Source organism: Zootoca vivipara, chromosome 7 (assembly GCF_963506605.1).
Source record: "Zootoca vivipara chromosome 7, rZooViv1.1, whole genome shotgun sequence".
NCBI lineage: Eukaryota > Metazoa > Chordata > Lepidosauria > Squamata > Lacertidae > Zootoca > Zootoca vivipara.
The window spans coordinates 56,484,185-56,499,263 of NC_083282.1; the positions used below are offsets into that span (position 1 = coordinate 56,484,185).

Genomic DNA, 15,079 nt, shown 5'->3' on the forward strand with positions numbered 1-15,079 from the left:
GCCAACAAGAGCTTTCCTCCCATCGTGAATAGAGGCGGGGTATGTGTGGTTCAAATCAGGATCCCAGCAGGGACAATGGGTTAAAGATTCCTTCTGCAATGCCACATTCTCAATCCATTTTAGTTCTCCCCACCAGCTATTTGGTTGTTGTTGTTGTTTTTAAATTAACTGCACAACTACATGATCTAATTTCACCTTGACTTCCTCTCTGGGTAAAGCTGCCACAAGAAATATCAGCATAGCCCAGCATCACATTTATCGCTTATACTGAGAGTTTCGTGAGTAATAAGTGGGAGTTCCCTTGTATCTATAATGGATTTGAGAGAAGGAGGATACGTGCCACAGGTGTTTTTAAGCGTGACGTAAATACTTTCATATTTATACCAGCCTTGGAATATATTTATGGGAATGGCAGATTAACTAGCCGTTATCTGAAACTGACATCATTGTTTACTAACAGGGACTGGTACTTTCATGTTCCACGTGCTGGGAGTAGCACCTGCCTTTGAAATTTTGACACAAATGATGGAAAATGTCCCTCCTTGGGCATTTCTATTACAGGCCACAACAGGAAAATACTTACAACTGGGTATGGAAAACCACCACAAGGATGGAAAAACCCACTCCCACAGCGAGTCCAAAGGGCAAGCCCAGGAAGAAAGCTGACAGGAAGCTCACCACCCAGACCACCTGTGGAAAGACATAAAACACAGCCGGTCACTTCCTTGTACTGGGAATGGGGAGGGGAACGTGGATACTAGGATGAAGTGGACGGGCCTGGGATTTTAAATATATCTGCAAAGCTAAGGTTGGGATATTATAGCCCGGAGTTAAGTTGTTGCCTCCTTAGACACTTCCATTCAGGTGAATGTGGACAAATTTGCTTTGCTCAACTCAAATTGGCATGAAGACACTCGGTTTATTGTTGCCTATTAAATCTCTTGTTCTGTTTGGAAAAAACGAAGATCTCAGCTAAGATACTGGAGTATCTACAGCAAGCGTCGGGCCATTCCCATGCAGTTCTTCCAAGAGTATTTAAACTGGTGCATTTTTGGTGAAGTGGTTGTGTGTTGACTTTTTGCCAGCACATATCTGCTGGTTCTGTGGGATCTACACAAGTTGGACCAATCTAGTGCAATTGTTTGTGTGACTGTATTCCTAAGATCTACTGTATTTGCTTCGGTGCTGTGCATGGTGTCCTCTGCCCCAAGGCCCCCCGTTTCCCCTTTGTCATCTCTTCTGCCATCCTGGGGCAGGAAAAACAAGATGCAACCTAGATTATCTTGCAGGGGTTGCTATTAGTTGAACATTTGATCTGACACCCCCACCCCAATATGTATATTGAGCACTCAGACTTGCTTCAGCATGTACTCCTATACACATATACCTGGGAGTAAGCCCTATTGAACTCCATGGGGTTTACTTATGATCAGGAATGATTTATATTCTTTTTTCCTGTATACAGTTTACTCAAGGGTATGTGCCTGTGAAGCTGTTCCGAACTAACTACTTGTGCAGGTGCGTCATTGAGTCAGGTGTTTTGCCCAGCATATTTCAAGACTGAATTCAAGTCCATTGTTGTGTAATTCCATATTCCGAACTTCAAAGAAGTATCTCCCTTGGCTTCTATTTGAACAGCGTTTTAAGAAAACTGTTGATGTCTGTGACTGAAATATTTGGATTATTCTTTTCACTGATAAAGCAGTTTCTGGAGAGCACACATTGGCACAATTTACACTAATTTACCGGTAGTTTACTGTTGTAAATCTTGTTCAAACAAAATATCCAACAACCAAACCTTTATAAAGATCATTTGCTATTTCCACGGTGCTCATGCCAGTTAGTTTTACATCAGCTAATGCCTGGAACCCTTATCTCTTTTTTGTGAAGGACTTTCCTTCCCTGGAGGGCCATTATCTAAGAGTTTCAAGGCACAATTTCTAGATATTGGAAGCTCCTTTGTACTAGGTTTGTACTAGACTAGACCAGTATTAATTGTTAAGTGATTTCCAGGGTCTCTTTCCCATGTCAGAGATCAAACTTGAGTCATTTCTCATGGGAATCATATGCTCCCCTCCACCAGTATTATTACTGTTGGCAACAGGCTCTAAAAGGCAGCTCGCATCATAGCAACAGACTTTGGCTATGCTCTTCCACCAAAATAAACGATGTTATGAAACCACAGGTTATGAAGCTGATTTCTTTCAAACAAACCATACTTAAGATTAACTATACCATAGTTAAAATTAGGACTCAAATGTAATGCAAAACTGCAGTTAATTAGAAAACAGAAACAAAAGTTTCCATAATGGTTGCATTATAGAGGGAGGAAGCAGTTCACATGTCTAAGGTTCTTTCCCATCATGATAAACAGGGGCATCCAATTGTAGCCTTTGTCATGACAGCTCAGGCCTGTATATTGCATACACTAACCATTTGAACATTTAGTTCAGAAGTTATCTTTACTGGGCTCTGTTCATAAACATTCATTTAAAATATATTCCTATGCATTCATAAACTCCAGCAAGAAAATGTAATTATATGCCAAGGAAATAGATATCTTATTATCAGAATAAATATGCAATACAGCTTATTCAAGGGTGACTCCTGCATTGTTTTATTTGGAATTTAACACTTGGAGTTCTTATGGAATATTTGTTCTGGTTTATCATTGAAAGACATGGCTGAAATATATCTCCATAGCTATGTTTGCTAGATTATTTAGAAAAAAAGTGCCTGATATTTTTAGCAATAGGACGCAGGTGGTGCTGTGGGTTAAACCACAGAGCCTAGGGCAGGCATCCCCAAACTGCAGCCCTCCAGATGTTTTGGCCTACAACTCCCATGATCCCTAGCTAACAGGACCAGTGGTCAGGGATGATGGGAATTGTAGTCCAAAACATCTGGAGGGCCGAAGTTTGGAGATGCCTGGTCTAGGGCTTGCTGAACAGAAGGTCGGCGGTTCGAATCCCTGCGACAGGGTGAGCTCCCGTTGCTCGGTCCCAGCTCCCGCCAACCTAGCAGTTCCAAAGCACGTCAAAGTGCAAGTAGATAAATAGGTGCTGCTCCAAGCGGGAAGGTAAACGGCGTTTCCCTGCGCTGCTCTGGTTCGCCAGAAGCGGCTTTGTCATGCTGACCACATGACCTGGAAGCTGTACGCTGGCTCCCTCGGCCAATAACGTGAGATGAGCGCCGCAACCCCAGAGTCGGTCACGACTGGACCTAATGGTCAGGGGTCCCTTTACCTTTATTCTTAGCAACCCAGATTTTTTTATAAACTCCAAGGGGATTTTATTGCATGTGGAAATGGTTTCTCGTTTTCATTGAATACTCTAGGCTTCATGCTAGTGGTGCTTTACAAAGGAGTGACTTAACCCATACCAAACAATAGGTTCAGGCTCCCCCCTTCTCACCCAAGCCATTTAAAAAGGGGCACTCACACAGTCCAGCTTGCTTTTTTTCCAGAGGTAGTAAGGATCAGTCAACTGCTTGAGAGAATTCTTCAGGTTCACAGCTATCAGGGCTCCCAACACAGCCTGCGATAAAGATCACACAACATTAAATAGATAACAAAAAGCCTCAAGAATATACCGAACTTTTGCAGCCCTAGTGTCATTCCTGTTTCTGCCACATTGGCTACATTTGCTTGATAGGCCAGAGTATGCTGTAAGTCAGATATTGCTGCACATTGCCAAATAAATCATTAATATGCTATAGAGTGGTTGTCCTTTTTCAACACAATACCTGCCCAAGCAGGCCCAAACTGTCTTGTAGATCAATTCCTACTAGAATCAGGTCACAGGCAAAATAAACTAGCAGCACGTTAGTTTGTTTGTTATGCATGTTTGTTATGTTGTTATGCATGTTTAGTCAGAAGTAAGTCTGTTTTCAATAGGACTTGCTCCCAGGAAAGCATGCATAGGAATGTAGCCTCGGTGGCAGAATTGTGCAGCCTCATAAGAAGTCAGTCCTGCCACATGCCTGGTTCCTGTCACCATGTTCCCTTTCATTGCCAATTGTAACTGAAACAGTGTCCACAACAGTTCCTCTGGTTTGCAAATGTGCTCACAGGACCAAAAAAAAAAAGTTTGTGACCTCTGAGTTAGAGTAACTTTCTGGCAAGTACAGTACTGTACTCTGAATTTAGCCAGTCATTTCCTTCCATCTGAAATCAAAAAGGCACCACACTGGGATTTGTTTGACCAAGCCTATTACAGAAAGGCCTCCCTTAGTTAAAGATGGGGAACTTAAGACACCACGCATACAAACATTTCTCATTTATACTGGTTTTATACCAGTTCAACTGTCTGCTTCTCCCAAAGACTCCTGGGGTTTTAAATTGGTGATGGCATATACAATTCTCTGATCCCTAGGTCACCTCAGAAAATACAATATCTGAGGTTCTCTGGGGAAAGGGAATGACTATTAAGCCAGTATAAGCCTGTGGTGTAAATACAGCAGAAGATAAGTCTGAACCACACAGTCTGGAAGCATGTCTTCATGCTCGGTGGTACAATTTTTTACCTTAGGAAGAGGGCCAAGGTAGATTCCCAAGGACAACATGGTTATCATCACGACCACTGCCACACAAAAGCTTGCCATCTGAGGAGAGAAAAGTAACTTATCACAAAAAGGACCTGCAATTTATGTTATGCTATCTGTCAGTAGTAGAAGCAAGAAGCAATATAAGTCAGTAGTCTGGTAGCTGAGGGAGATTAGTGGGCTGGGTGTTCATCAGTATGCAGATGATACCCAGCTCTACCTCTCTTTCAAATCGGAACCAGTGAAGGCGGTGAAGGTCCTGTGTGAGTGTCTGGAGGCGGTTGGAGGATGGATGGCGCCTAACAGATTGAGGTTGAATCCTGATGAGACAGAAGTACTGTTTGTGGGAGACAGGAGGCGGACAGGTGTGGAGGACTCCCTGGTCCTGAATGGGGTAACTGTGCCCCTGAAGGACCAGGTGCGCAGCCTGGGAGTCATTTTGGACTCACAGCTGTCCATGGAGGCGCAGGTCAATTCTGTGTCCAGGGCAGCTGTTTATCAGCTCCATCTGGTATACAGGCTGAGACCCTACCTGCCCGTGGACTGTCTAGCCAGAGTGGTACATGCTCTAGTTAGCTCTTGCTTGGGCTACTGCAATAATGTGGGTCTACCTTTGAAGGTGATCCGGAAACTACAACTAATCCAGAATGCAGCAGCTAGACTGGTGACTGGGAGTGGCCGCCAAGACCACATAACACCGGTCTTGAAATACCTACATTGGCTCCCAGTACGTTTCCAAGCACAATTCAAAATGTTGGTGCTGATCTTTAAAGCCCTAAACGGCCTCGGTCCAGTATACCTGAAGGAGCGTCTCCACCACCATCATTCTGCCCGGACACTGAGGTCCAGTGCTGAGGGCCTTCTGGCGGTTCCCTCACTGCGAGAAGCCAAGTTACAGGGAACCAGGCAGAGGGCCTTCTCGGAAGTGGCACCCGCCCTATGGAATGCCCTCTCACCAGATTTCAAAGAGAACAACAACTACCAGACTTTTAGAAGACATCTGAAGGCAGCCCTGTTTAGGGAAGCTTTTAATGTTGAACAGATTATTGTACAAGTATTTTAATATCCTTCTGGAAGTCGCCCAGAGTGGCTGGGGGAACCTGGCCAGATGGGCAGGGTATAAATAATAAATTATTATTATTATAATATTATATATTGGCCCTGCTGGCTGGGGCTGATGGGAGTTGGAGTCTAACAATATCTGGAGGGGCCACAGGTTCTTCTCTGTCAACATGACTTGAACTTCTGCAGATGAAAAAATGGCATAATCTTAATATCTGTTTCTGAATCTGACAAAAATTAAAATCAGTATGATTACTTATTGCAACTGTTGGGGAGTTGGTGCACTGTACGGTGGTGGTGAAAATGGAGCTCCAAATGAGGACGTTCCTGGTTCAAATCCCACCTCAGCCATGAATTCACTAGATGGCCTTAGACAAGCCACTTTTTCTCAACCTCCACTCTCTGCCCCATATAGGAGATAATAAAATAGACCCACCTTATAGGGTTGTAAGGATTACAACAATATGATGTTTCTGAAGTGCTGTAAACATTTGAAAGTACTATATGAATGCCAATGGTTACTATTTGGATCTACTTTTGGAGATCCACTCATGGGGCCAGTTCTGTTCTAATAACAGAACAACAGGTTGGTTATCTACCTGCAGTATAAAAGAGCCATTTGCTTTCATTTGAAAGCCATGTCATTCTGGGAATTTGTGTTTGGAGACGATGCGGTGTATTCACTGTTTTAGATCCCAAGCCCTCCTTACATTATTTCCCCAATGAAAAGAATGTTCAATTAGTTCAAGTTAATCCATGATCTAGAAATGCTCAGAGCTCATCTTACAAAGTCTCCTACTTTGAGAGGAGATAGGGGCTAAACAAACCAATAAATTAATAACCTGAGATTTTCCTCCAGCTCCATCCACAGCTAAGGTCACAGAAAGAGCACAGCAAATTACATGGATTTTGAAAAAGGATCCAAAAAAGTTGCTGCAGCCGAGGGCCAGCATTTCCTATGGAAACAAGGATAATGGACTAATCAGTTTAGGTGGCAGCATTAACAAACAAGATGACGTTTCTCTTACAGTAAGGTTACTTTGGCAGCTATTGCTGGGATACAAAAAGTAGGTCAAGCGGTCATATAGCTCCAAGATGCTTCCTTCACATGTGAGGGCGGCATTATTTATACAAAAGACTGCTGTCATAGCTGCAATCACATCACCCAAGGCTCTTTCACACCCCATGAAAATTGCTTCTTCTCACTTCAGAAGCATCCCAGGATTCTCTGACTCTCTTGCAAACCCTCAGAGCAGGAACATTATTGCAGGCTTCCTTTAACCGCAACTCTAATCTGAGACTCTCATCCCCGATGAATCATCCAGCAACCAATACAGAAAGGTCCCGGAGGAGTAACCTGTAGCACACTTGGCTGCATCTGTTGTTTTAAAAAGCCATGGTTGTGCAAGTGCTAGTGAGGGAGGACACACTCCACAGCCATGTGATGCACACAAGGCATTTTTAGAAGACACAGTTTCTGAGCTGCTCTTTGGAGAAGCTTCTTTAATCTGACTGAGAGGTCTTAGGAATTAATTGCTTGAACTAATTGCTAAAAATCCAACAAATAGTCTCCATGTGTGTGTGTGTGCTCCAGATTCTTCTCTGAGTCAGGGCCCAGTTCGCAGTAGAGTTATCAAGCAGCAAAAGACCAGCAAAACCTGAAATGTACAGGAGCTATTTAAAACAATGGCACTGAGATTTGCACAAAGTATGCTTACTGCTGGAGTTCATATAGTTGTTGTGAAATATCATATCCTTTTTTTTTTTTGCTTTTGCTTTTTTGTCAACAGGCACCCAGAGTAGCTTTGACAAAAAACAAGAAAAAATTGTTCTGTTAAAAATAACATTAGAAGCAACCAATCATGTCAAGCCGCAGTTGCGATAGCTACTACAGCTGGCAACTGCCTCCTTAAGGAAGAATCAAGGAGCCCATGGCCAGGGCCGGCTCACGCATGAGATTGCCTTGGGCGGCTGGATCCCCAGGGGCAGCAGATCCCAATGTAGATCTTCATTTCCCCTTGTTCATGACGCGCATCTTCACTCACCCCTTCTTCCCTTGTGGGGAGGGGGACACCATTTGTGGTTTGCCTCAAGTGCCAAAATATTGTGGGCCAGTCCTGCTCAAGGCGGCACCAACTTAGGAAGGCTGCGCGTCCTGGGGTGGGGGGAGGGGTCTGCATCTCCCCCACAGGGCCATCAGGCAGAGCGAGGCAGTTGCCTTAGGTGTGGAATCCAAGGGGTGTTGCCTCTTGGGAAATGGCTTCCAGCAAGATGTCAGAATCTGTCACCATCCAACCCCAGCAAGCGAGACTGCGGCAGGGGTGACACTTTCCTATTTTGCCTCAATGGGTGAAACAGGACAGGCCTCCCCTGCCTGTGGCCCTCCAGATGTTACTGGATTCCAACCCACCAGCCTTAGCCAGTAGGTTAGGGATGAGTCTATTAATATCTGGTGGGCCACAAGTCCCCCACTGATCCCATAAGACAAACATGTGGAGCAGGTGTTATCTCCTCTTCGTGTGATTCCTGCTCTGCCCGGGATTGGACTAGATCAGGCACCCCCAAACTTTGGCCCTCCAGATGTTTTAGTCTACAATTTCCATCATCCCTGACCACTGGTCCTGTTAGCTAGGGATCATGGGAGTTGTAGGCCAAAACATCTGGAGGGCCGCAGTTTGGGGATGCCTGGACTAGATGATCCATTCGGTTCCTTCCAACTCTAAGATTCTATTATTTTCTTTCCCAAGTTTTTGTTTTTATGTGTTGCCCGCTAAGGCAAGCAGTTGCACACCCAATGTCTCACTGCTTGGAGACTATTGTAACTTGGCCTCCACTGGATCCTCTTTGATGGCAACTTTTATACTGGATAATCCATCCATGATGTGTGTTACAGTTACTAAGAGGAGTCTGAAGGGGAACTCTCCATAGCAGTGTTTGAATTACAAGGAGGTCCTTTTACTTGTGATGGCTCTCTTAGGTACTATTGCTAAAAGAGTAAGGGGAGTGAACAGACTAAAACTGGGGGGGGGGCAGGGGCAGGGATTGGAAATATCATTAAGAGTCCCCTACTTTTCCTCCTATAAATCTAGCACTCTCTCTCTCTGAGGACAAGTCACTAGACTCCAACCCTGGAAATGGCCAACTTTGGGGTGAGTGATTCTTCTCTCTCTGTAAAGAGCCACTAAATGTTACCTGGTTAGGGTCCACATCATAGCCATGCTTGGTTCCAAGAGTTCTGCCCATGGCCAGGTTGATCACATAGCCCACGATGGCAAGTGAGAAAGCTGTGCCAACCATGTCCTTCCACTTGCCCACCTCGGGAAGAGTAGCAGATGGAAATCTAGCATCAAAGGAACAAAACCAAGCAGGCAGGATAAGAAAACAAGTAGCTGGAGATGAAACCAATGGACCAGAGAGATGTTGGTGGCAGTGTGTGTGTGTGTGTGTGTGTGTGTGTGTGTGTGTGTGTGTGTGTGATGTAGAAGCAAGATTCAGTTCTGCCCAGTTTCCCCCCCCCCAAAGAAGTAACGCATGAGTTAGTCTTAATATATAATGGATTCAAGCCATTTCACACAAACATAATACTGTACAGTAATAGCCTAGAAGGCAGTCCTGTCCCCCACCCCCAGAACCCTTGTTTATTCCTTCAGCGCAGGAATGTTGACATGTGCAGACCTTATAATAGTCACAGCAGCACAGAATGAATGGTAAAGTTTTATACCACAATGGTTATTATCCACTTTGCAATTATATTGTGCTTGTAATTCATTAAAGGACTGACTCATATAAACCAAGGCTTGCAGACACTGTCCACTTTAAGCTTGCCCTACTTTCCATTCCATTTAGAGATGTTGAAACACAACCAGCCACTGCAAGCTCTGTTTCAACTTGTTTTCAGAAGGGCCCACAGTTTTATCTATTCTTACCCTCACCTTCAACATGGCTGGTTGTTAATTCTGGGAGCTGGTGGAAAAGTGGGGGGTGGGTGCAGATTGCAGCAGACTGGGAGTAAAAAAAGCCTCCTCCTCCTCCTCCTCCTCCTCCTCCTCCTCCTCCTCCTCCTCCTCCTCCTCCTCCTCCTCCTCCTCCTTCTTCTTCTTCCTCCTCCTCCTCCTCCTCCTCCTCCTCCTCCTCCTCCTCCTCCTCCTCCTCCTCTAAAAAACCTCTTTCTACTGCTCACCTTGCTGCAAACTCTCCAAGTTTTCTTATTTTTAGTTCATGAATCTTCCCATGGGCGTACCCAGGATCAAAACTAGGGGGGGGCAAGGGGAGGGGCCACAAAGTGGGCGGGATCGGCGAACTCGCGCTCCGCCGGGCTGTGCCCCTCCCTAGAAGCAGGGCTGGTGGGTGGAGGCGGAGCCCAGCCCAGCAGAGCGCGAGTTCAGCGTTCCTGCCCGCCACGCCACGCTCTCTGGTTCCCCGCCGCACTTGGCCTTGCCAGAGGGCGCGACGGGGAGCTGGAGGGAGGGCGCAGCGCGGCGGGCGGGAACGGCGAACTCGCGCTCCGCCGGGCTGTGCCCCTCCCTAGAAGCAGGGCTGGTGGGCGAAGGCAGAGCCCAGCCCAGCGGAGCGCGAGTTTGACGTTCCCGCCCACCGCGCCGCACTCCCTGGTTCCCCGCCGCACTTGGCCTTGCCTGAGGGCGCGCCGGGGAGCTGGAGGGAGGGTGCGGCGCGGCGCGATGGGAATGGCGAACTCGCGCTCCGACGGGCTGGGCTCCGCCTCTGCCCACCAGCCCTGCTTCTAGAGTAGGGCAGCTGCCCTAACTTGCCCCGTGGTGGGTACGCCCTTGAATCTTCCATATCATGTCTGGCTCAGCCCTTATTTCAGAATATATTCATTATTAAATACAGTGGGTGGGATTCATGGATTGGCATCATTAGGATATCCCTGTTCTAGAAGAGAAGGAACTCTTGGAAAGAGAATAATCCAGTGCATTGACTCACCCCATATTAATATGGCCAACAATGGGCATGTCATATTTATCAGGCATATCAAAGCTTCCAGAAATTGCAGTAGCTACAATGACCTGAAATCAAAGCATAAAAAAGGCTTTAGGCTAGCAGCACATTTTTCGGTTTCATACAAGCTGAATTTATTAACATATTCCTTCAGCAGAGAACTGGATTCAGTTTGTATAAATTTTGATTTGCATTAAGTGGGGAGAAATCCATTGAGAGTAGTTTTCCTGTAGATAGCAAATGAATGAATGAACGATTGATTGAATGAATGAGTTAGTCGTGCATTATCATATCTACCAGCTATGTTTAAATTCGTGGATGCATTGGACTGCTCCATTTATTGTCAGGACACTCCATTTAAAGTCTCTTTTGTATCAAGAAGATGGTGGTTACTGGGTAGATCAAAGTATATAACTGAGAATTCTCAGAGTATGGGAGAAGAGTTCTTTCTGGAGTCACAGGTCTGTCTTAGAGCTAACCGCTATAAAAAAGCCAATAAGTCAGAGAAAGTTTTATTCAGGCATTCTGCCATGGTTCACACAGATTCCTGTTCTCACGGCATCTCTCCTGCACATTTCAGTTTTTGAAACTTGAGTAAATTCTGCTTTTCCTGCTATCCTGTCTCCACCAATACTATTCAAAACCAGAGTAAAGTGGATGTAACACATTCCTATATTAGAACAGTAAGCTTCATTTCACACTGCTGCAATAGCAAACTTTGGAGTGATTGCAAATTGAAACCAAAGACAATGTCTGCCCAAATCTTTGCATTTCCCACAGCTCTAATTACACAAATGCTCCCTGGGTGTCAGCACGTACATTGGCCTCCTGCCTCCCTGATCACCTGAGGCATGTAAGCATCTTACTACAGCTTCCTGTCTTATCACGTTTCAATACTTTGGAATACAACTACATTATCTGCATGGACATTTCCTGCTATATAGTCCGAGGATGTTTTCACCCAGACTCATTGAAGCACGAGTCAAGGTTAAGCTGGCCATATCAGCACATTTTTCTTCAGTGTCCTTGGCTGACCATACACCTGAGAGCGCAAGTTTGCATTGTTGTTTAAATTGGTAGGATGTATAGGTCAATGATGCAGTTAGTATCAGCAACAGGATTGTGAGCCCGCAGATGAATAATACCATAGCATTTTTAATATCTGACTTCTGCATGGACCAGTTTGTCACAGTAGGTGTGCAAAAGGGGCACATACTAAGGACTGGTTTGAAGCTGCCTTGCTTAGCAAATAACTGTTGTTATAAACCGCGACACCCAGTTCATAAGTACTGTAATGCTAAAAAGAGCTTTGTTGAAAGTGAAACTAAACTTGGCATAAGTCCTCCTCCTAAGAAAGTGGAAGGAGAAAGTCTGCTTCACGCAGACTTGTGGCCCCTCATCCGTATAGTACCAAGCTGTAGCTTAGCATGGCTTATGAACCAGGAAATTGTCCAAGAGTTGGGAAAGCATGTTATTATTAAAACAACAGAAGCATTATCTTGAATGAAGATGGTTGAATTCCCTGCGTCAAATTACAGAGGGGCAGTTGTGTTAGTTTGTGGCAATAAAAACAGCCAAGAGCAACAGCAAAACCTTAACAAATTCATTTGGGAAGGATTTCATCAGATATGCTGGACCCTTGCGCACAAATAACTGGACATTTATTGTGCAAAGGGGGGGGGAGAATCCAAACATTTGGAAAGGACTCAGAAGACCTCTAGCCCAACCAGAAACATGCCAGCTTCCTTATCTCAAATCAGAAAACTTGAGTGCAATACTTCACCCAGAAGTGAATTATTACATCAGTTTCCTCCTTGGGTGTATTTTTGACCACTCTCTTAGCTGAATAGTCAACAGCTCTTTTATAAATTTATCTCTGCATCTGAAGAGAAGGGAGGGCAGGCACTGACTACAATGGAGGTTCTAATGCCCTCTAACCACTTTGATAAAAGCAGGGGGAAGAAAGAACTCAGGATCTACTACTTACTATAACAATCTCCATGGGAATGGGGACTCGAATCTTCTTCATGTATTTCATATTCAGCTCCTTCACGATAATCAGAAGCACAGTGCTGATCAGTGCAAAGACGAGGGAGGCTATGTTGGTCTTGGGCAAGTTTTTGCAAATATCAATAAAGGTCTAGAAAAAAGAAAGGAAGGATGAAACAAGAAAAGGGCAGCATGTGCATTTTTCAGCATGACTGGGAGATATGCTTTCCAAGACACCGAGATGGTCCATCAGTGCCCATTATTTAGCCTTGTAGTCTGGTGTTGAGACTTGCTAGAACTCAAAGCAGCACAGTCCCTGCAGTAGCCAGCTATGGATTAATTATAGGGTCAGTAAGCAGGGCCTGACCAGACAGGATGCATTTAATCTGACTTGTTGTTTCCAACAACGGCATCCAGCTGGGAATTCAGAGAAAGGTTCAAGAGGCGCACAGCAGGTCACTGCAGCCTCCATAACTCCACAAGTGCTTTCTTCTAATCCCTTATAATTAAAATGTGGAAGAATCAATGGTAACTCTGATACTTATGTGCACATTTCCTAGAATTACAGGACCCCAAGAGTACTCCTGTACCTTTGAAGAGTTATCCAGCAGGGAAAATTTACCAGGTGTAGCTTTTCCTGCCATGCAGCACAACTGCGAGCAAAATTCTGCCTTCTGTGCAAGATTCGGGAGACTTTGCAAGCCTGCCATTCTCTCTTGAAATATCTCCTGACCTCATGCTTTCTTCAGTCCAGTTGATAACATTTCCTTTCATAAATATATGGTTTGATAATCTATTTTATTTTACTATTTTCATTTGTTCCTTGCATTTTAAGGCAAAGGGGAGAAAAACATCTCAGCCACTCATTATTTCATTATTGCATTTATACAGCAGGCCAAATCTTCAGTTGACTAGGGAAATTAATCATTAATATCATTTGTCACAATCGGGCAGGTTAGGGCAATAACCACCATATCATCCTCTGGTAACTGACTTACATAAACAATGGCAAGGGGTCCTGTGTAGGAGTCAATCTTCAGGCCAAAGATATACTTGAGCACAGAGATGAGGATCTGCAGGCCAGCTGCTGTCATGAAGCCCCTGATGAAGGATTCTGAGAGGTAGATCGCAACGAAGCCAAACTGCACAAATCCTAGGCATATCTATGGACAGACAGACAGTCAGACATGCCAGATGGAATAGTGAGCACAGCTTCTCAGAAGGATACCCCATAGTTCAAACTATAGTCCACAGGAATCTTGGATAGGGAAGAAGTTCAGTTGAGTTTGCAAATGAAGCCGAGGGTATATAATTTTCTCTTTCCCAAATCAGCATGGGAACCAAAGTATAGCCATCCTTCAAAATTCACACGTATATGAGTTTTGCAATGCAGTTCCCCAACCAACCACTGTTTATAAAAAATACATATAACAGGGGGAACGGGCATAAAAATGAATATAGCAAACGAACATAACAAACTAAAACGTGTTACATTAGGAGGAATTGCTTGCAAACATGTATAACTTAGTCAAATATACACACTGAAACACTGAAGAACTTTTATGAGGATTTGAAAAACATAATAATCTCACATTGCTGCAGAAAGGGGAAGAACTGGAGATAACCAGAATTGAGAGCTCCTTTCATCCCTAGTCTCTGGTGTGTGGAAATGAATAAGATAACTGTTCCAGGAGGAATTTCCTCCAGTGTAGGAGTATGGCACCGACCCAATATATGTGACCCATCCCTGCCGCAGGAGAGATGAGGTAACAGCAGATGAGGCAGGGCACAGATCTTTCTGAGCCACACCAATATTTAGCTGTAGGCTTAATACCTATAAAGAGTATTGCTGCTACATCTTGGGCATCAATGTAAGGGCAGCTCCACATATGTTATGCAAACATGGTATACCAGTGTTTCACTTGAAGCATGTGTCGATGAAGCATGTGTCTATGGATGCATCTGATGTCCTGGAACAGTTAGCGTTTCTAGATGTGTGTATACATGGGTGTTTAAAGGCACATGTTCATCCATACAGCTCAAATAGCCACCTTTGTTTTCTACATTGGCTTCCAAATGCTAGTATAGTCATCCCTTTGCTTTCCCTTCTGTTCAATACATGAGCAGTTAATGCCAAACTCTATGCACGGCTGCCTTCTGCACGGTTCTGAATACAGGGCATCCCTACCTGGATTATGGCTGTCAGACAAGCCAAGGTGGCAGAGATCTCCAGTCTGGCTGCTTCCATGGCTGTGTTGTTAATCATCATCTCATTGGCTGTGCTGTTAAAGTACTCGAAGTCGGAATCAGGAGCCAGCTCATGACAGACATTCCCCACAATAATACTGATGACTGCAAAAGTACCTGTGGGACACACACACACAAAGGTTGGCTTACACTCATGCAGAGGATCTTCTCATGTATGCAGTGACAGTTAGTGCTGAAGGTGGCTGAAGACTGCAAAAATATATAGATCAATGGGCCAGGTTGGGCTACCCTTCTGCTTAGTTTCATCTACATAACTGGC

General features: G+C 44.6%; 1 protein-coding gene across 1 annotated transcript in view; it reads right to left on the reverse strand.

Moving 5' to 3' along the window:
- SLC26A9 (solute carrier family 26 member 9) overlaps nt 1-15,079 on the reverse strand; it is a 61,954-nt gene that overhangs the window by 14,832 nt on the left and 32,043 nt on the right. The window contains exons 5-13 of the mRNA XM_035122272.2: nt 14,741-14,916; nt 13,551-13,715; nt 12,551-12,703; nt 10,549-10,631; nt 8,797-8,944; nt 6,447-6,560; nt 4,525-4,602; nt 3,441-3,536; nt 584-690 (exon numbers count right to left, since the gene is read on the reverse strand). Of these exons, the coding sequence (XP_034978163.1) occupies nt 584-690; nt 3,441-3,536; nt 4,525-4,602; nt 6,447-6,560; nt 8,797-8,944; nt 10,549-10,631; nt 12,551-12,703; nt 13,551-13,715; nt 14,741-14,916 (1,120 nt within the window). The remainder of the gene's footprint in view (nt 1-583; nt 691-3,440; nt 3,537-4,524; nt 4,603-6,446; nt 6,561-8,796; nt 8,945-10,548; nt 10,632-12,550; nt 12,704-13,550; nt 13,716-14,740; nt 14,917-15,079) is intronic.